The 21,432-nt window shown below is 50.2% G+C and overlaps 1 protein-coding gene across 1 annotated transcript in view; it reads left to right on the plus strand.

Annotated features, from left to right (window-relative positions):
• The first annotated feature begins 1,640 nt into the window (after positions 1 to 1,640).
• Positions 1,641 to 21,432, plus strand: part of LOC136581769 (uncharacterized) — a 62,133-nt gene continuing 42,341 nt past the window's right edge. Inside the window, exons 1-3 of the mRNA XM_066582393.1 lie at positions 1,641 to 1,791; positions 14,677 to 14,820; positions 15,360 to 15,460. Coding sequence (XP_066438490.1) covers positions 1,641 to 1,791; positions 14,677 to 14,820; positions 15,360 to 15,460 — 396 coding nt within the window. The remainder of the gene's footprint in view (positions 1,792 to 14,676; positions 14,821 to 15,359; positions 15,461 to 21,432) is intronic.

The raw sequence follows: 21,432 nt of genomic DNA on the forward strand, positions 1-21,432 counted from the left end.
TCAAAATAAAATGGAGTTTTAACATGTGCTGTTCAAGGTTTTTTTTGAAAAGGCAAAAAAAAAAAAAAAGGGCCAACATTATGGACCGTAGATGCAGTGGTCGGCTAAGGGAGGTTGGTGCAGTAGATGAAAGACACATGCTTTCTTCCCTTCCAAATCAGAAAATGTCCAATAGTGCCATCAGCTCAGAACTAGTAGAGACCAATGGGACCCAGGTACACCCATCTACTGTTCAGAGAAGTCTGGTCAGAAGTGATCTTCATGGATGAATTGTGGCCAAAAAGCCAAACCTTCTAAGTAGAAACCAGACCGAGCGACTCGACTATACAAAAAACATAGTGCAGCAGATGAAAAACACATCAGAGCACATTTACAAAAGAGCACATTTCCCACAGTGAAAAAGTACGCAGGTGCCTGTAATTTCCTGGGACTGAGTCCCTTAGGCCTCATGTCCACGGGGAAAATCAGGCCCGCTACGGATTCTACATGTAGAATCCGTAGCGGGTCCCTCCTGCCCCGCGGACATGAGGGCTGAAAATAAGAATAAATGAGAATAAACTCACCTCCCATCCGCTCCGTTTCTTCTCTGCGTCGCGGCCGGATCTTCTTTCTTCGGCCGGCGGATGAATTCGTCACGCCGGCGGCACGTCGCGCGCGCATGCGCCGGGCACATCCGCCGAGCCGAAGCAAGAAAGATCCGGCCGTGAGGAAGAGAAGACCTTCCCGGTCCGCTCCGGATGGGTAAATTCTTTTATATTCCTATTTTAGGTCTCCCGCGGATCCGGACGGCTTCCATAGGCTTCAATAGAAGCCCGCGGGAGCCGACCCTGCGGGAGACCCGCACGAAAATGGAGCATGGTCCAGATTTTTTCATGCTCCATTTTTTTTTAAATCCCTTTTATTGACCATCCGCGGGTATTTATCTACCCGCAGGTGGTCAATGCATCCCTATGGGATGCGGATCCGCGTGCGGGAGATCCGCTGCGGATCTTAAATCATATTTTCCCCGTGGACATGAGGCCTTAGGGCTATTTCAGACGACCGTATATCGGCTCGGTTTTCACGCCGAGCCGATATACGGTGTCCTTGTCTGCAGGGTGGGGAGGATGGAAGAGCCAGGAGCAGGAATTGAGCTCCTGCCGCTTCCCCGCCCCTCACCACTATTTGCAATGGGAGGGGTGGGGGCAGAGCTAAGCACCGGGACTTAGCTCCACTCCTGTCTCGCCCCCTCCTATTGCAAATAGTGGCAAGGGGCGGAGAGGGGGCGGGAGCTCAGTTCCTGCTCCTGGCTCTTCCATCCTCGTCCCCCTAGCAGACAAGGACACCGTATACATTATATATACGGTTGTCTAAATAAGCCCTTAGGCAGAGATCCCTTCACATGTGCAATCCTCTGGTGAGTCTTATGCCCAAAAGTTTATAAACTAGAGACCTAAGGATGTAGCAGAGCCAGTAGGGTGTAGCTGTGTTTTCTCCAGTCATGGTAAGATTACGGCAACTCGCAATGAATCTTGTGATCATCAAAAGAAAATCTGACTGCATTCTCATAAGTAATTGTTCAGTTCAGAAAATGGTGACTGCCCTGCACTGGTGCCAGGTTGGCATTACCCCCTCAGTATGTGTTGTACATGGTACCAGTAATGCCTTCTTTTGCCTTGACAGAATTTGCAGTCATGATTGTCCGCATGGCTCCAGGATCCAACCTTTACCCAGTCTTGTTTGTAGATGACAAGCCGCTCAGCAATTATGCATTTGTGCTGACAAGTGGGAGCCCCGTGGCCACCGACAGGGGTGAGCATCTCGGAGATGAATGAGATTTACATAGATATTCTTACACTGTGGGTTGACATCTTGATGCCTGAATCTATAACTCTGTACTTGTTAGGTGCACTGTTCAGACACGGTCTTCTGTGTCTGGCAAACATGGATGTCGTCCCATTCTGTCTGTTCCCTGAGCTTGTGTTTGATGTCTTCCAGCACTCCTAGGGTTAATAGCTTCAGGCCTCCTGTAGCTGCCCTGGGCCTTTCAGACCTTGCTGCAGTGTTGTGTAAAAACACATGCATGTAAAGCATACCATTTTTGTTTTTAAGGGCTTATTCAGATGACCGTATATCGGCCGGGTATTCACGCCCGGCCAATATACGGCGTCCCTCTCTGGGGTGAGCTCAGAGCACTGCTCCCGGCTCTTCCAGCCTTCTCCTCCTGCAGAGAGGGACGCCGTATATCGGCCAGGTGTGAATACCCGGCCAATATACGGTCGTCTGAATAAGCCCTAATATTGTATGCACTGTATACCTTTTTGATAAATTTGATCCATTTTTGCAATTTTTTTTTTTTATGTTTAATAAAGTTTTGTAGTTGAACGCCTTTTTTTTTTTAAAGTCCCCTTTATGCCTACTAGAGATGAGCGAACGTACTCGTCCGAGCTTGATACTCATTCGAGTATTAGCGTGTTCGAGATGCTCGTTACTCGTAACGAGCACCACGCGATGTTCGGGTTACTTTCACTTTCATCTCTGAGACGTTAGCGCGCTTTTCTGGCCAATTGAAAGACAGGGAAGGCATTACAACTTCCCCCTGCGACGTTCAAGCCCTATACCACCCCCCTGCAGTGAGTGGCTGGCGAGATCAGGTGTCACCCGAGTATAAAAATCGGCCCCTTCCGCGGCTCGCCTCAGATGCGTTGTGACAGAGATCAGGGACAGTGCTGCTGGTGCCGGAGCTGCTATAGGGAGAGTGTTAGGAGTTAGTGTAGGCTTCAAGAACCCCAACGGTCCTTCTTAGGGCCACATCTAACCGTGTGCAGTACTGTGGAGGCTGCTTTTTGCAGTGTTGCACTTTTTTTTTTTGGTATATCGGCCGTGCAGAGCATTGCGCCCTGCAGTAATACTCCAGGGACAGAAGTGCGTAGGCAGGGACAGAAGACATATATTAATATTATTGATTGAATATAGGCAATAGGCCTTTGCTAAAAAAAATTTGGGCAAAAAATCTATTTGGCCTGCCTGTCACTGTGCTCAGTGTTCTGGGTCTGTCTGTGCTGGGTGTAGTAGTTCTACAAAATCATACGCAGCCAGCTAAGTGTTACAGCAGGCTTGCGCCAAATTATTTCCTGGCGTTCCGTAAGCGAAGTCAGCCTCCAACCACAGGCCAATAAGCGGCACATTTAATTACAGCGTTCTGTTTCTGCATTACTGGTAATACAGCATGCTGAGGGGTAGGGGTAGGCCTAGAGGACGTGGGCGCGGCCGAGGACGCGGAGGCCCAAGTCCGGGTGTGGGCACAGGCCGAGCTCCTGATCCAGGTGTATCGCAGCCGACTGCTGCGGGATTAGGAGAGAGGCACGTTTCTGGCGTCCCCACATTCATCGCACATTTAATGGGTCCACATGGTAGACCTTTATTAGAAAATGAGCAGTCTGAGCAGGTCCTGTCGTGGATGGCAGAAAGTGCTTCCAGAAATCTATCGTCCACCCACAGTTCTGCGCCGTCCACTGCTGCAACTCAGAATCCTCTGGCTGCTGCTCCTCCTTCCTCCCAGCCTCCTCACTCCATGAAAATGACACATTCTGAGGAGCGGGCAGACTCCCAGGAACTGTTCTCGGGCCCCTGCTCAGATTGGGCAGCAGTGGTTCCTCTCCCACCAGAGGAGTTTATGGTGACTGATGCCCAACCATTGGAAAGTTCCCGGGGTCCGGGGGATGAGGCTGGGGACTTCCGGAAACTGTCTCAAGACCTTTCAGTGGGTGAGGAGGACGATGACGATGAGACACAGTTGTCTATCAGTGAGGTAGTAGTAAGGGCATTAAGTCCGAGGGAGGAGCGCACCGAGGATTCTGAGGAAGAGCAGCAGGACGATGAGGTGACTGACCTCACCTGGTTTGCTACGCCTACTCAGGACAGGTCTTCAGAGGGGGAGGCAAGGGCAGCAGCAGGGCAGGTTGCAAGAGGCAGTGCGGTGTCCAGGGGTAGAGGCAGGGCCAGACCGAATAATCCACCAACTGTTTCCCAAAGTGCCCCCTCGCGCCATGCCACCCTGCAGAGGCCGAGGTGCTCAAAGGTCTGGCAGTTTTTCACTGAGAGTGCAGATGACCGACGAACAGTGGTGTGCAACCTTTCTCGCGCCAAGATCAGCCGGGGAGCCACCACCACCAGCCTCACCAGCATGCGCTGACATATGATGGCCAAGCACCCCACAAGGTGGGAAGAAGGCCGTTCACCGCCTCCGGTTTGCACCGCTGCCTCTCCCCCTGTGCCCCAACCTGCCACTGACATCCAACCCCGCTCTGAGGACACAGGCAGTACCGTCTCCTGGCCTGCACCCACACCCTCACCTCCGCTGTCCTCGGCCCCATCCAGCAATGTCTGTCAGCGCAGCGTCCAGCCGTCGCTAGCGCAAGTGTTTGAGCGCAAGCGCAAGTACGCCGCCACGCACCCGCACGCTCAAGCGTTAAACGTGCACATAGCCAAATTTATCAGCCTGGAGATGCTGCCATATAGGCTTGTGGAAACGGAGGCTTTCAAAAGCATGATGGCGGCGGCGGCCCCGCGCTACTCGGTTCCCAGTCGCCACTACTTTTCCCGATGTGCCGTCCCAGGCCTGCACGACCACGTCTCCCGCAACATTGTACGCGCCCTCACCAACGCGGTTACTGCCAAGGTCCACTTAACAACAGACACGTGGACAAGCACAGGCGGGCAGGGCCACTATATCTCCCTGACGGCACATTGGGTGAATTTAGTGGAGGCTGGGACAGAGTCCGAGCCTGGGACCGCTCACGTCCTACCCACCCCCCGAATTGCGTGCCCCAGCTCGGTGGTGGTATCTGCGGGGGTGTATGCTTCCTCCACTAAACCACCCTCCTCCTCCTCCTACGCAACCTCTGTCTCGCAATCAAGATGTGTCAGCAGCAGCAGCACGTCGCCAGCAGTCGGTGTCACGCGGCGTGGCAGCACAGCGGTGGGCAAGCGTCAGCAGGCCGTGCTGAAACGACTCAGCTTAGGAGATAAGAGGCACACGGCCCACGAACTGCTGCAGGGTCTGACAGAGCAGACCGACCGCTGGCTTGCGCCGCTGAGCCTCCAACCGGGCATGGTCGTGTGTGACAACGGCCGTAACCTGGTGGCGACTCTGCAGCTCGGCAGCCTCACGCACGTGCCATGCCTGGCCCACGTCTTTAATTTGGTGGTTCAGCGCTTTCTGAAAAGCTACCCACGCTTGTCATACCTGCTCGGAAAGGTGCGCCAGCTCTGCGCACATTTCCGCAAATCCCACACGCACGCTGCCACCCTGCGGACACTGCAACATCGGTTTAATCTGCCAGTGCACCGACTGCTGTGCGACGTGCCCACACAGTGGAACTCCACGCTCCACATGTTGGCCAGACTCTATGAGCAGCGTAGAGCTATAGTGGAATACCAACTCCAACATGGGCGGCGCAGTGGGAGTCAGCCTCCTCAATTATTTACAGAAGAGTGGGCCTAGTTGGCAGCCATCTGCCAGGTCCTTGGAAACTTTGAGGAGTCTACCCAGATGGTGAGCGGGGATGCTGCAATCATTAGCATCACCATTCCTCTGCTATGCCTCTTGAGAAGTTCCCTGCAAAGCATAAAGGCAGACGCTTTGGAATCAGAAATGGAGGCGGGGGAAGACAGTATGTCGCTGGATAGTCAGAGCAACCTCATGTCTATATCTCAGCGCGTTGAGGAGGAGGGGGAGGAGCATGAGGAGGAGGGGGAAGAGACAGCTTGGCCCACTGCTGAGGGGACAGATGCTGCTTGCCTGTCATCCTTTCAGCGTGTATGGCCGGAGGAGGAGGAGGGGGAAGAGACAGCTTGGCCCACTGCTGAGGGTACAGATGCAGCTTGCCTGTCATCCTTTCAGCGTGTATGGCCAGAGGAGGAGGAGGAGGATCCTGAAAGTGATCTTCCTAGTGAGGACAGCCATGCGTTGCATACAGGTACCCCGCAACACATGGCTGACTTCATGTTAGGATGCCTTTCTCGTGACCCTCGCGTTACACGCATTCTGGCCACTACGGATTACTGGGTGTACACACTGCTCGACCCACGGTATAAGGAGAGCCTTTCCACTCTCATTCCCGAAGAGGAAAGGGGTTCGAGAATGATGCTATACCACAGGGCGCTGGTGGACAAGCTGATGGTAAACTTCCCATCCGACAGCGCTAGTGGCCGAAGGCGCATTTCCGCGGCCCAGGTAGCAGGGGAGGCGCAGAGATCAGGCAGCATGTACAGCGCAGGCAGGGGAACACTCTCTAAGGCCTTTGACAGCTTTATGGCTCCCCAGCAAGACTGTGTCACCGGTCCCCAGTCAAGGCTGAGTTGGCGGGAGCACTGTCAAAGGATGGTGAGGGAGTACGTAGCCGATCGCGCGACCGTCCTCGGTGACGCCTCTGCCCCCTACAACTACTGGGTGTTGAAGCTGGACACGTGGCCTGAACTCGCGCTGTATGCCCTGGAGGTGCTTGCTTGTCCTGCGGCTAGCGTCTTGTCAGAGAGTGTGTTTAGTGTGGCTGGGGGAATCATCACGGATAAGCGTACCCACCTGTCAACCGACAGTGCCGACAGGCTTACACTCATCAAGATGAACAAAGCCTGGATTTCCCCAGACTTCTCTTCTCCACCAGCGGACAGCAGCAATACATAAACAATACGTAGGCTGCACCCGCGGATGGAAGCATCGTTCTCTATCACCATCCAAAACGGGGACCTTTTTGCTTCATCAATCTGTGTATAATATTCCTCCTCCTCCTCCGGCTCCTCCTCCTGAAACCTGACGTAATCACCCCGAACGTGCAATTTTTTTTAGGCCCACAAGGCTCAGTCATATAATTTTTCTAAACAATTTTTATACGTTTCAATGCTCATTAAAGCGTTGAAACTTTCACCTGAACCAATTTTTATTTTAACTGGGCTGCCTCCAGGCCTAGTTACCAATTAAGCCACATTAACCAAAGCGATTAATGGGTTTCACCTGCCCTCTCGGTTGGGCATGGGCAATTTTTCTCAGGTACATTAGTACTGTTGGTACACCAATTTTTGTGGGCCCTCGCCTACAGTGTAATCCAATTAATTTTTTGCCCACCTGCATTACAGCTGACGTAACATCAGCTGTGATGGGCAATGCAATGGGATATTTTTATGTACCGCCGGTGGGTTCCAGGGAGCCACCCATGCTGTGGGTCCACAGGGAGTTGTAAATGCATCTGTGTCCACTTCTAAAGAACCCCAGTCTGACTGGGGCATGCAGTGTGGGCCGAAGCCCACCTGCATTAAACATGACATTATTACCTCAGCTGTGATGGGCAATGCAATGGGATATTTTTATGTACCGCCGGTGGGTTCCAGGGAGCCACCCATGCTGTGGGTCCACACTGAGTTGTAACTACATGTGTCCACTTCTAAAGAACCCCAGTCTGACTGGGGCATGCAGTGTGGGCCGAAGCCCACCTGCATTAAACATGACATTATTACCTCAGCTGTGATGGGCAATGCAATGGGATATATTTATGTACCGCCGGTGGCTTCCTGGCACCCACCCATGCTGTGGGTCCACACGGCATTCCCATTGCGGAGTTGGGAATTCACAGTTGTACCTGCCTGTGACTATTAATAAAAAACCACGGTTTGACTGGGGCATGCAGACACCTTGACAGAATGAATAGTGTGTGGCACATAGGTTCCCCATTGCTATGCCCACGTGTGCAGCTCCAGATGGAGGTGGCACAGGATTGGATTTCTCATTGCTTCTGTACAGCATTGTGGGCTATTGCCCCGCCCCTTTTAAAGAGGGTCGCTGCCTAGCCGTGCCAACCCTCTGCAGTGTGTGCCTGCGGTTCCTCCTCATGGCAGACGCACTTATAAATAGACATGAGGGTGGCGTGGCATGAGGGCAGCTGAAGGCTGGGCAGGGACAGTTTGGTGTGCGCTGTGGACACTGGGTCGTGGGGGGGGGGTTGGTCAGCATGTAACCCAGGAGAAGTGGCAGCGGAGTGTCATGCAGGCAGTGATTGTGCTTTGTTGGAGGTAGTGTGGTGCTTAGCTAAGGTATCCATTGCTAATGAGGGCTTTTCAGAAGTAAAAGTTGTTGGGGGGGGGCCACTCTTGCCGCTATTGTGGCTTAATAGTGGGGCCTGGGAACTTGAGATGCAGCCCAACATGTAGCCCCTCGCCTGCCCTATCCGTTGCTGTGTCGTTCCCATCACTTTCTTGAATTGCCCAGATTTTCACAAATGAAAACCTTAGCGAGCATCGGCGATATACAAAAATGCTCGGGTCACCCATTGACTTCAATGGGCTTCGTTACTCGAAACGAACCCTCGAGCATCGCGAAAAGTTCGTCTCGAGTAACGAGCACCCGAGCATTTTTGTGCTCGCTCATCTCTATTTCTGGTTTTCTTTTTTTTAGAATTTCTGGTTTTGGAGTGCTTTTGAAGTGTAAAATTTGCTATATCAAAATGCCACAAAATTTAGTGAATAATTTTTGTTACATTTGTGGGGAAATAACATTTTCGTCACAGAAACGCAATCTGACGCTTCTTGTGAAGACTGCCTATCATCATTATTTTGGTATGAAGGTCGGGGACCAGGATAAGTCATGGGCTCCACATATATGTTGCAACTCTTGTCCAGTTAAACTATGAGAATGGCTGAAAAATAAAAAATGCTCTATGGCTTTTGCTATGCGTATAGTTTGGCGGGAGCCTACAAACCATACAGATGATTGTTATTACTGCTTAACTCTGTCTATAAAGGCAGGATTGTCAATGAAGAAAACAGGAACAGTTCAATACCCGAATCTTCCATCTGCTATTCGACCTATTCCACATTTAGATAGTTTACCAGTTCCTTCTCCACCACAACATTATGATCTTGAAGTAGAAAATGAAGAAAGTGTGGGAAAAGAAGAACCCAACAAGCCTTCCACGTACCATGACCCTGAGTTTGAGGTAAAAGATGATACAATGCACAGACTGAGTCGAGGGGAATTGAGTGATCTTATTCAAGACCATGACTTGTCAAAGGAGAAGGCTGAACTTCTAGAGTCAAGACTACAGCAATGGAATCTTCTCCAACGTGATGTCAGGGTCTTACAGTACAGAGAACGTCAGAGGGATCTGCTTCCTTTTTTTGAGAAGAAAAACAATCTGGTTGTTTGCTGTGACGTTAATGGCTTGATGAAATGTTTGAATTTGGACCATGATCCAACTGAATGAAGGCCAATCATAGACTCCTCCAAGCTTAGTTTGAAAGCTGTATTACTTCACAATGGCAACTGTCTTCCTTCTATTCCTGTTGGTCATGCAGTTCACATGAAGGAGACCTATACAAACATGACAGCCCCCTCGAATCAATCAAATGTGCTGAACACAAGTGGAGCGTGCTCGCTCATCTCTAGAAATCACGTTATATTCAAGAGGACTGGCCTGCAAGAAACGTACTGTTTGTACGTAGTTTGTAAAAGGGGTTTATGTTGGTGTGTGAGCGGAGTCTGCGGTGGAGGGGCAAGGAGGGTTTATTACTAAGTTCATAGTATCACTGACGGGACCAGCGTACTTTCTGTTCTATGGAGTCAGTAAGACAAAGATCCAGTTCAGTTCTAGCTCGAGATAATGCTTGGAGATTATTTTTAGATGGATGTTTTTTGGACACCTCTTCAAACTTAGAGACTCGTTCTAATTCTAGTTGTTGTGACATACGTTCCTGTTAACGGCGGGCGGCTATTTGTATTAGGTGACCTCAAATCACTACTTTGTGTGCTTCCCAGAGAGAAATGGGGGAGGAGGCGGACAGGTTGTTAATTTGAAAATATTCTTCCAGTTGTGGCGTTAATAGGGATACAACCTCAGGGATTGATAAAAGAGAGTCGTTAAGGATCCAAGATGTGTTTCTGGGTTTAGACATCACGGAATTACAGGTGATGGACAGCGGGCTATGGTCAGACCATGGCACCGACAGGATTTTAGACTGCAGTATTTGAGGTACGAAAATGTCAGGAACTACAATGTGGTCTATTCTCCTGTATAGGGAGTGCGAAGCTGAAAAATGTGTATAGTCTTTAGGGGTTGGGTTTTGTTCTCGCCAAGTCTACTAAGTGGTATTGCTGAGGGAGGGACTTAACGTTGTGCAACAGAGAATGGGCACGGAGAGTGATAGAATTTCTATCCAGATTCGGGTTAAGAATGCAGTTTGAGTCACCGCAGAAAATTACTGTGCCCCTTTTATTGGCCTTAACCAGTTTGAAAAGTTTTGTGAAATATTGAATTTGCCTTGAATTTAGAGTATAGTGGGAGACGATGGACATCTTGCATGGAGCCTGTTAATAATAGGTAGCGACTAGAGATGAGCGAACCTACTCGGCCATGCCCCTTTTTCACCCGAGCACCGCTATTTTCGAGTACTTCCGTACTCGGGTGAAAAGATTCGGGGGGCGCCGTGGGTGAGTGGCGGGTTGCAGCGGGGAGTGGGGGGGGAAAGGGAGAGAGAGAGAGCTCCCCCCTGTTCCCCACTGCTACCCACTGCTGCCACCACGCCATCCCCCGCTCCCCGGCGCCCCCCGAATCTTTGCACCCGAGTAGCCAGGTACTCGAAAATAGCGATGTTCGATCAAGTAATTACTCGAAACGAGTACGTTCGCTCATCTCTAGTAGCGACCCTCTAGGTCCACAATAGTGGAGGCATGTGTGAAAGGAACTGATTTACTAAAGAAGATGGTGACTCCCTTGGTTTTGGTTTGTGCTTTCGCTGAATAAAATGTGGGGTATTGAGAAGAAAGCTAACGTGGGGCAGAGTTGGTGGAGAAGTGGGTCTCTTGCAGGCACACTATATGTGCATGTCTGCTCTTGTAATATCGGAACGCCTTTGAACACTTTGGCGGGGAATTAAAGCCTTGTACATTCTCAGAAATTATTTTTAGGTCCATGGGCAGAAGTAAGGACTATTAAGAATGGAAACTGTCTTAGATCCTTCACCCCATGGGAGGGTAGGTTGGGGGGGAGTAGGGAGAGGGAAGAGGCAGGGGGAAACAGGGTGTGGCCAACAAATACAATTAGCTCTAGGAGCTAAGTCAGCTCCGAAATGGGGTGGTTTATAGTGCTGATGGCTAAAGATAAAAGGTAGGAAAAGACCCTATGGGAGATAGGGAGGGGAAGGGGGGGAAGCAGACAGGAGGGAGAGAGAGGGAAGCTTGTTTGTAGGTATTAATCTGTTTAGAAGGTGCGTTGTTCCATTCTCCTAAAGATTTGTCACCAGGAGCATGCCTGTCGTACTCTTTTCTCCTTGTTTGTTGGGTGGGAACTCATGAGTATTGTTGGGAGGTGATTTCCCACTCATTTGGATGCAAAGAAATGCTCACAACAGGTGAGGGAGAAAGAGCCAGCAGAAGAGTTCCAGGTCACTTTGCCTCGAAAATCTTAAATAACTGTGATACCAAGAGATTCTGTTTCCCTGAAAATAAGCCCTACCCCCAAAATAAACCCTAGCAAGATGTTTAAATAGTGTCCAGGCAGTTATACATGTAAAAAAGAAACATATTGGAGCAAAAATTAATGTAAGACACTGTCTTATTTTCGGGTAACAGGGGATTATGGATCATTTCTGGGAGTTGTGGCATTTTTCTCTCTGACTCCGGTGTAGGTATAGGAGGTGAGGGGATGTAGGAGATGAAGCTGCAGAGCCCAGCTGAGGAGGAGGTTTTTGAAGGTTTAATTCCTTATCAGCTTAAATGGAAAGCCCCATCTGTATTGTATCCTTTCCTGTTGTAGGGTCAATAAGTACGGCTTGAGGGCCCTCCTCTTGGATAGTGTTGATGGTGCCAAGTTGGGAAACAACTGATAGTTAAAGCCCTGGAATGTTAGCTTGCGGGAAGAGCGAGTGGCGCGCAACAATTGCTCTTTAGTGCGATTGAAGTGGAGTTTTAACACAATGTCCCTGGGGGGGCCGTTTGGGTTTGGTGCTCGCAAAGCTCTATGAATTCTGTCAAGTTCCAATCGGTCAATTGTGATGCTCGGGTAGAGCTCCTGGAACAACGCCGTCACTGTTGATTGAAGATCTTTGATGGATTTGATGGGGACTCCATGATTTGTATTTTCTCCCGACGCACCCTATTTTCAACAACTTCCAACTTATCATAAAGAAAGTATCTCTTCAGGGAGCTGCTCTATTTCTTTTTCATGGGAGTCTAGGACTACGGTAGCATTGCCCATCCTGTCTTCAAGAGTAATTGTCCTCTAGCCAAGCTCTCGAAATTCGTTGGAAAGTTTAGTCGCTATTTTGGAGAGTTGGACTCTCTGAAGGGTTATGGTTAGGGCTCCCAGTGTTGGCATTTGAGGGAAGCTGTAAGTCCTCCATCAGGGGAAATAGGGGGCCTCCTGCAGCGTTGATGATTTTTTAGCACCCTGCTGCGATCTTAGGCTATTTGTCCCTGCTCTGCATTGAATGGGGCGCATGGTTGCTGTGTTAGAAGTAAGTAGGCTGAAAGATGCTTTGTTCTAGTTCCTGGATAGGGTGGGTCTTAGGGTCTCTCCGGAGTTGTGATCACTATTCGTAGCCGTATGTGGTTAACGTTGCATTAGTATGACAGCATTCTATTTAGAAACCAGAGTCTCTTTCTTGATACACTTTCGGTAGGATGCACTGGTGTGGCGATGCTTACGTTATATGTATGTTGTACTGCAGAGGCTACGACAAGCTTTCGTCTGCGCTGTAACTAAAGCACGATTGCTTTTTGCTTGTTATAGCAATACCGACCACTAGGTGGCAACAGATTCCTCCTACTATGCATATCTGGCAAGGTGTACTGTAGTTGGAGAAAACTTAGAGCTTTGCAGTGGGTCCTGAACTACCAGCACTGACCAATGTAGGTGAGGTGTTGTTCACAGTGCTGGGAGGGATAGAGAACCCTGCATGGGTCCACACAAGGTGGAGAATGCCCTTTTACAGAGCTGGCACTGGTTGTGGGGTTAAGCCAACTAGGAATGGTGGGAGAGTCCTGCCTTAGTGCAGGTGGTGGCCTTACAGGGATTGTAGCAGTAGGGACTCTATTATAAGAGGCCATATGCAGGGTGCCGTCTGTCCTATGTGGTGCCCCTGTGGTTCTGAGTGGCCTCTTGGTGTATGTGCTGCCGGCTCTGCTGTGCGGGGTGTAGCAGAGCAGCAGGGGACTCACCCTGGTAGATGCTGCAGTCATTTCACCAGCACTCTGCAGGTCCAGCTGCCGTGCCTCCGCTGTGAATAGGGTTGCCACCCGACCGGTAAATCAGCGGTCTGGCCAGTATTTTTACCGCCCAGGCTGGTGCCGGTATTTTTTTTTTACCGGCCCTATTACAGGCCAGTGTTATTGTCGGGCCCCGGGGACTGCAGCAGGCTGCGACAAAAATGCTGGCCTGTATACTCTGCAGGAGACAACCCATGATACAGGGCAGCGTCAGTCAGCAGCCAGCAGACTATGGTGATGACGCGCCCCTGTCGAGTGTCCGCCAGAGCACAGGAAGTCTCGCACATGCTCTTCAGCCTGATGGACTACTAGCGTGCGCAGGCAGCAGAGAGATACAGCCCGCGTGTGTATGGCGGGAGTCAGGACTCAGGAGTGGTAGTACTGACTCGGGACTTGGTCGGACCTTGGACATCGGTGGCTGTACAGGCAGGGCTGAGTCTGGTGGTGAGACCGTGACTGAGAGAGAGAGATGTAAAAAGGCTGCAGAGCAGAACAGAAGACTAGTCAATATGGTGGCGAGGAGGGGGCTGCTCGCTGCTTGGGGAGTGGGGACTCGGGAGTCTGGGTCCCAGGGAGTGTGGGACACACAAAAGAGCCTGAACGGTGCTTGGCTGCAGACATTCAATATAGGAGCACTGGGTGCGTGGGGCTGTAGGAGCACTGGATGGGGCTACTATAGGAGCACTGTTATTGTATGGAGCTATAGGGGCACTAGATGGGGATACTACAGGAGCACTGTTATTGTATGGAGCTACAGGAGCACTGGATGGAGCTATAGGAGCACTGGATGGAGCTATAGGAGCACTGGATGGAGCTATAGGGGCACTGTATGGACTCCTCCTATAGCTCCATACAGTGCTCCTATAGCTCCATACAGTGCTCATGTAGTAACCCCATCCAGTGCTCCTGTAGTAGCCCTATCCAATGCGCTTATAGCTCCATACTATGGAGATATAGGAGCACTGAATGGCGCTGTAGGCGCACTGGATGGCAGTATATGGCATACTTGTACGGCATCCAGAGGTCAGGCACAGGCTGCTGTCACTCCTGGTGGTCTGGGGGGTTTCTACAGTAGTCAGTGAGTGACACCAACTTTCCAGGTTGGATCACAACTGTTGCAGGAGGGGCAGGGGGCAGAGCAGTCACACAGAGATGTAGCAGAGCTCTGCTGCAGCCTGCGCCACATTACAGAAAAGTCACACTGAGATGTAGTAGAGCTCTGGGCATCTCCTGTATATAGCGATGTGCGGTCCGAATTTTCAATTGTGGGGAAGGGCACCAAGGGGGGAACTATTACCACTGGAGCTACTGAGGGGGCACTATCACCAGCAGAATGCCGTGATAAGCCACACCCAAGCCACGCCCCCTTTTAACCATGGCCGGTATTTTTTCGTGACAAAGGTGGCAACCCTAGCTGTAAAGCTTCTTTCTCCCGGGGTCAGGGGGTCTCTCTGGCACCCGGGAGTACCTCAACCTGCAGAGGAGTGCTGTGAGCGTCTCGCGCTCTGTCCCTGATGGGGAGCCGCTGGTCCCTCACACGTGGTTCTCTGAGCTGCGTCTAGCTGCCGGAGCTCCCGCTACCAGCGGTATGAGGAGTGCGGTGTGTGGCTTGCTGCTACTCTCTCTGTGGGAGCCTGCAGCGGTCTTTCCAGGTTTGCGGCAGATGAAGTGTGGCTCCCGTTTCCCGCTCTCCACATTGTAAACCATGTTAAATCACATTTTTGCTCACACTCGCAGATACGAATTATGTATTCCGTGACCAGGGGAAAATTGCCACATGCCATATTTTGCTGCGGACTCCACACAGACGGCCTCCATTGAAGTCAGTAGAGTCAGTCCAACCCACAGCCCATACGCAACTAACATTGTGTATGGCCCGCGGGTACCCGCGCCATTGCTAAGCGACTGCACCGGAAATACAAGCATTAAAAAAGGGAAAAGAAAAACTACAGCACATGACCGACGGACAGAAAATTCAGGTATGTGGGGTCACCGGCTTCATAGCCCGAATCCACTGCAGGCCCTTCCGCATGCGGAATCCGGTCCGCCTGTGTGAAGCCGGCCTAAATTGTATCTTATCCATACAACGTTTCACAAATCTCTACTTTTTTATTTATGGCCCTAGGTCGCAGCAAAAAACAACCCAAGCATCCAGAGCTTCAAGATGCTGAGCAAACTAATCAGGACGATGAAGTTGCTGTGTCACAACCTTCAAGGAGCCAAGAGGTATGTTATTACTTAGAAGGTGTTCCAGGACTACACTATTGATGAGCTATCCTTAAAAGTAGGTCAACAATAGTTGATCATGAAGGATCCAGGGCTTGGGATCCCCTCCGATTGAAATGCTGTGCTTTGATGAGTGCCACGTCCTCTTCTCAGGCATGTGACATCACGTTCATCGGTCATGGCTAGAGAGCAGCTCAGTCCATTTCACTTGAACTGCAGTACCAGGCACAGGCACTATACAGTGTATGGTGCTGTGCCTGGCATGGACTGAAGTGACAGAGGTTCTTATCCGAGTGTTGCTGTCTCTTCAGTCAGCTGATTGGTGGGGATCCCAAATAGTGGACCCTCACTGATCAACTATTGATGACCTATCCTGAGCACAGAAAACCCCTTTAATGTTATTGGTCACAGCGTTCATCTGTTGCGCAGGGGGACATCATCTCTGTGGTAATGTAGGGAGTGCGTCATTCCACGTCAAATGATCTAATTTGGGAGAGGGTGCCTGCTCGAATATCTTCAATTTTTCTGAAATTTTTACAGAATGTTCATTGTTCATACACCACCTGTATGAAGTTTTGCAAAGTTCCAGCTTAGGGCGCAGTCACACGGGCGTTTGTAACCAGCGTTTTTCCGCAAGTCTGAAAATTCGCACTAGATAGAACCAATGCTTTTCAATGTGAGCGGTCACATGGGCAAATTCTACATGCGGAAAAACGCCTGCGCTGAAAATTATAGGACACCGGTTCGCAGAACGCATGTAACTGCGTTCTGCGACAAACCGGTGTTCTGTGTATGTGAAACCCCTGGATGCGACAGCATCCAGGGGTTTCACCTTGTGCTTCATGTGGCCGGTGGCAGCAGTGCCAACCCCATTGGGAACAGATAGTGAAGATAGTGATCCTCTGCCATAGCTGTGAGAGCTGTGAAAGAGGAGAAAGATGTTCTCCCATTGAATTCAATGGAGCCGGCAATACAGCCGGCTCCATTGAAAGCAATGGTCTGCCAGCCAGCGCTGCAGTGATTTTCGGGGAAGGGCTTAAAATATAAGCCCATCCCTGAAAACCATCCTAAAAATGTGTAAGGAATAAAACCAATGTATACTCACCTCTCTGCAGCTGCCAGGGCTCAGCCGTGTCCAGCCGGCTCTTCTCCTGCACTGCTCTGAGGAGCTTTCAGCAGGCGGGGATTTAAAATCAGTGCCATCAGTCACCCCCCAGCCGGGGCGGCTGATCTCACACAGGGAGTGAAGGGTTAGGCTGCCTGTCCACAGGCGTCGCGGAGATTCACCGCGGCAGCAAGAGCCAGCAGACAAATCTCCGCGGTGAGCCTATATTGTGCTGTGCATATAGAAGAGCTGTGTGTGTAAATACAGAGCGGATCATGGCACCACACTGTTATAAAAACTGTCTCTGTTACCCATAGCAACCAAACACAGCTGTGCTGTGATTGGTTGCTAAGCCTCTAGCTTAGATGTAATCTGTGCTACAGATGGAGGCTCTAGTACCCTGTTGTCCCACCTCTAGCTTGGATACAAGGTGTGATATGGGTTGGTATGGAAGCCCTAGTACCCAGTTGTACCACCGCTAGCTTGGATACAAGATGTAATAGGGGGCATGGAGGCTCTAGTACCCTGTTGTACTGCCTCTAGCATGGATACAAGATGTGATACGGGCAGGCATGGAGGCTCTAGTACCCTGTTGTACCGACTCTAGCTTGGATAGAAGATGTGATACGGGCAGGCATGGAGGCTCTAGTACCCTGTTGTACTGCCTCTAGCATGGATACAAGATGTGATACGGGCAGGCATGGAGGCTCTAGTACCCTGTTGTACCGACTCTAGCTTGGATAGAAGATGTGATACGGGCAGGCATGGAGGCTCTAGTACCCTATTGTACCGCCTCTAGCTTCGATACAAGATGTGATACGGGGGCAGGCATGGAGGCACGAAACTGTGACAATGTTGTGGAGGCTCCTGTGACCCCCTTGTGTGTGCGGCCGAGCATTATCCTGCTGGACAATATACAGAAGATGAATAACTTATACCAGCTGTACATATATACAGGTATACAAGGCCCCTGCAGCCTTTCTTTGTGTGTGCCCTCGCATCACATCTCCCATTGATTTCAATGGTGCCGGCGGCATCATCGTACCATGTGCTGGGTGCATGCAATGCGATGCCAGGTTTCCCTGTTGAAACTACTTCCCCGGAGTGATGCAAGACATTTTTGATACAAAAATGCCTCGCAGCCGCGGTGAATTCGCATATTGGCAAGCGCGATATCGGGCCGTGATTCCTGAAGCCACTCTCATTCAGACTTTTTTTTCAACGATTACAGTGCGTGGTAATCGCAGTATAACGCTCTCATTGATTTCAATGGGGGCTCACAGACATGTGCTCAAACGGGGCGCTTTTCGAGCGCTGTCTGTTTTATTTTTTGCCTATAGCGCACTTCATCAATGATGTGGTGTGCTAAAGCCACTGTTGCAGCCAGAAACGCTGCCTCGAAAACGAAGGTAAAATGGCGGCAAAGCGCGGTGCTTTGCCAGGGCCATGTGTGATAGAGGCTTAAGGGGTCCAGAAATAAGTCATGTTTGGAAATGCCACGGCGCCAGATCATGTATGGAAATTTGCTTTGCAGCTGTATGCAGCACGGTTTAGGTATGGGTGCCGGTAAAGAAAGGGGGGGGGGGGCCCAAGCTGAACTTTTGTATCCGGGCCCCTGAGCCTTTAGTTACGCCCCTGCTATATGTGCACGCTGGGAGCTACAGCAGCTTGAAACTGCAATACGCTAAGGCCTAGTGGCCCATTACATATAGTGGGGCTTCCCTGTTCCCTTCACCCCTATGTGCCATCCTCATCCACCATGTCGTCCATGTAGTCCTCCGGTTCACTGAATGACATCTCCTCCTCGGTGGCTTCCTCTTCCTCCATGTCGAGCTCCGGCCCATCTATCGTGTTATCCGCCTGGTGCATTTCCAACTCTCACCGCTCCGCTCGTACTCGAGGTCTCCGTGCTTCCCCATGGAGCTGCAAGTTGGGTTCGGGATCTCACTCAGACTTTGGGGGTCACGATGGAACGACGTTCGAGGCTCGGCGGCACTAACAGGCCATGTGCACTGGACCCGGCGGCGGGCGAAAAAGGAGCGAACCAACGGACGGCAGAGGGGAGTACTCATCCCGGGTCATGGCTCTACATAACCTGTGCTGATATATAGAAAGATAATTATTGCTGACCTGTCAGTGCCGTATCCAGTCTCTTGTAGTTACAGGAAATGAACGTGACACAGCAGCCTCTGATTGGCTGTAATCAACTGACTACCTGTGGTGGCCGCTGTCACAACAAACACCAGTACTGCAGCGCTGGATCCTATCAGAGTGGTAAGTGTAGCGATTTATTAATTTAGTACAGACAGCCCTATTAGGCCGCGTTCACACATGGCGTTTTTTGTTGAGTTTTTTTTTTATTCAGTTTTTAATTGCCGTTGAAAAACGCCATGTGTGAACACAGCTTTAAAGAGATTCTGTCTGGTAATTGGACAACCCCTTTAAAAGCAACCAGTCGTCCCCTATAAGCAGTATGAAGTTTTGGTGCACATAGGACAGGTTAGGAGGAGTCCGGGGGGTGTTCTGCTTACCTCCCCAGCTCACGGTTCCTGCAGCGTAGCCCCTGGAAGTCGGTACGCGGTCTGTGTGATTCACCAGTCAGTGCGCGCACATCCTATTCTCTAAGGGAATGCGCCTGCGCTGACTGAAAAGTCCCGCTCACATCCCCGGACTCCTCCGACCTGAACTATGGGCACCATAAGGCCGGCTTCACATGGGGGATACAATCACTCAAGATTTGTGCATTTTGAGATGCACAAATATGAACCACCACCTTGTGAATGGAGTCATACACATGAGCGATGCGGGAAACAAACCGCGGCATGTTCTATCTGGCTGCGTGATCTCGCATTGCAGCGTCCATTGTTTTTAATGGGGCCGGTGGCAGCAATGGGGGAGAGAACAGCCGCGGCAGAGGATTGAATTCACATGGTGGGGGCGCGATATGGTGGCGGGATTCACGGCCTCGTATCACGCATACCTGTGTGAAGTTAGGCCAACTTAGTTATGACTTTGGCCAGTATCGTGTCTCCCATTACACTGTGCGGCACATGACCTGTACATAGAGACTGGCCTATGGTAAGCAATAATGCACTGCACTACAAAAGTACTGCAGTGCAACATCATAGCAAACAGAGCTTTTATGGTTCAAATCCCCCACAGTAACATAAAAAATGAAAGAAAAAAAAAATAGTAAAAAAAGAAGTAAAATTAAATTACCAAAAAAACTCTTTTACGCACTTTCCCCTTTCTATAAAAAAAAAAAAAAAAAAAAAAAAAATATATATATATATATATATATATATATATATATATATATAAACCCACATTTCTGGTATCCGTAACGATCTCTACAGTGAATTGAACGCACTATTCATCTTGCAAAAAACGTAAATATAAACCCTAAAAGATGCAGAGGCAAAATGCTCATTTTGTTCATTTTGTCTCCCAAAATAACGCCAAGTCAACAGAAAAATAAAAAAGTTATGTCTTTTGAAAAATGGAGATGAAAATAACCCAGAAATCTTCACGCCTTTATGGCCAAAATAGGCGGAGCGATCAGCTGGGCGGGCTGGACCACCTACTAGCAGCTTATTCGGCTCCAAAGTCCACCCCTCCCAACTCCTTAGCCGTGGATAACACAGTAGGCGTCATCCATGTAGCGCTGCCGAGTCTCACATGTGCGCCGCGAGGTCTTCCGCTGGCGCATGCACAGATGAACTGTCTCTTTGTGGGAATATTCCCATTATTCGTTGCTCATGCAGCGGTTGTGACCTCACGGCGCACACAAGTGCAAGTGCAAAATAACGCAGCATGTCCTGTTTTCAGGCAATTCCACTGCAAGAACTGCTCATTCTTTCCTTTTTATTATTTTTCACATTTAAAAACGCACCTACAGTGATGCGAATAGCGCATTTTGAACATGGGAACGTTTCGCAGAAACCTGAAAAACGCAGGTTTACAACTGCGATATATATACGATTTTCTCTCACCTATATCGCACTGGCCTGTGTAAATACAGTGTAAAGTACGCGCTGCGGAGCGCGGTGTGTAAGGGTATAGTCACACCAAATCTGAGAACCCCGGCAGTTTTGCCGCAGATGTGAGATGTGTTTTTTGGTCACATGGTTTTTACAGGTAAAAGTACTCGCGGTCTTTGATGTGGTTCTCAGCCGCACCCTGACTGCGACACGTGAATACACCTTACGGACGCTTTTACTCCCGCGCATTTATAGTGACGTATTTTTAGGGACGTTTTTCTGGATTATTTTTCTCCATAAACCCTGCGGGCGGAGTTTAGCAGTAGATCAACAGTGAAGTGTGGAGCTCCATAAACACTACAGGGATCCTTTGTGGGGGTTTTCTCCTTTAGTCGTGTGTTTCTTGGGTCAGTGGCTATTTTTGTAATCGCAGCATCCTGCAGGTTTGGCGTTACTGCAGGTCGCCGCATTGTATGTGGTGCGGACATGTCAGCGCTGGGACAGGAAGAACAGACAGGCTCATTAATCTAATCTATCTAGAAGATAAACTGGCCTTGTTGCCCATAGCAACCAATCAGAGCGCAGCTGTCATGTAACTAGAGCCGTTTCAGAAATCAGAGCTGTGCTGTGATTGGTTGCTATGGGCAACAAGGCCAAATTTTTTTTTCAGACAGTTTTGATAAATGAAGGCGAGAGAAGGGTGGTATCGCCAGCATCAGAGGGCAGGAGAGTGGTGAAGGGTCTTGGTAGCGCCGGCATCAGGGGGCAAGAGAGCGGTGGAGGACCTTGGTAGCGCCAGTATCTGGGGGCAGGAGAGCGATGGAGGACCCTGGTAGTGCTGGCATCAGGGGGCAGGAGAGCGGTGGAGGACCCTGGTAGTGCTGGCA

Source organism: Eleutherodactylus coqui, chromosome 11 (assembly GCF_035609145.1).
Source record: "Eleutherodactylus coqui strain aEleCoq1 chromosome 11, aEleCoq1.hap1, whole genome shotgun sequence".
NCBI lineage: Eukaryota > Metazoa > Chordata > Amphibia > Anura > Eleutherodactylidae > Eleutherodactylus > Eleutherodactylus coqui.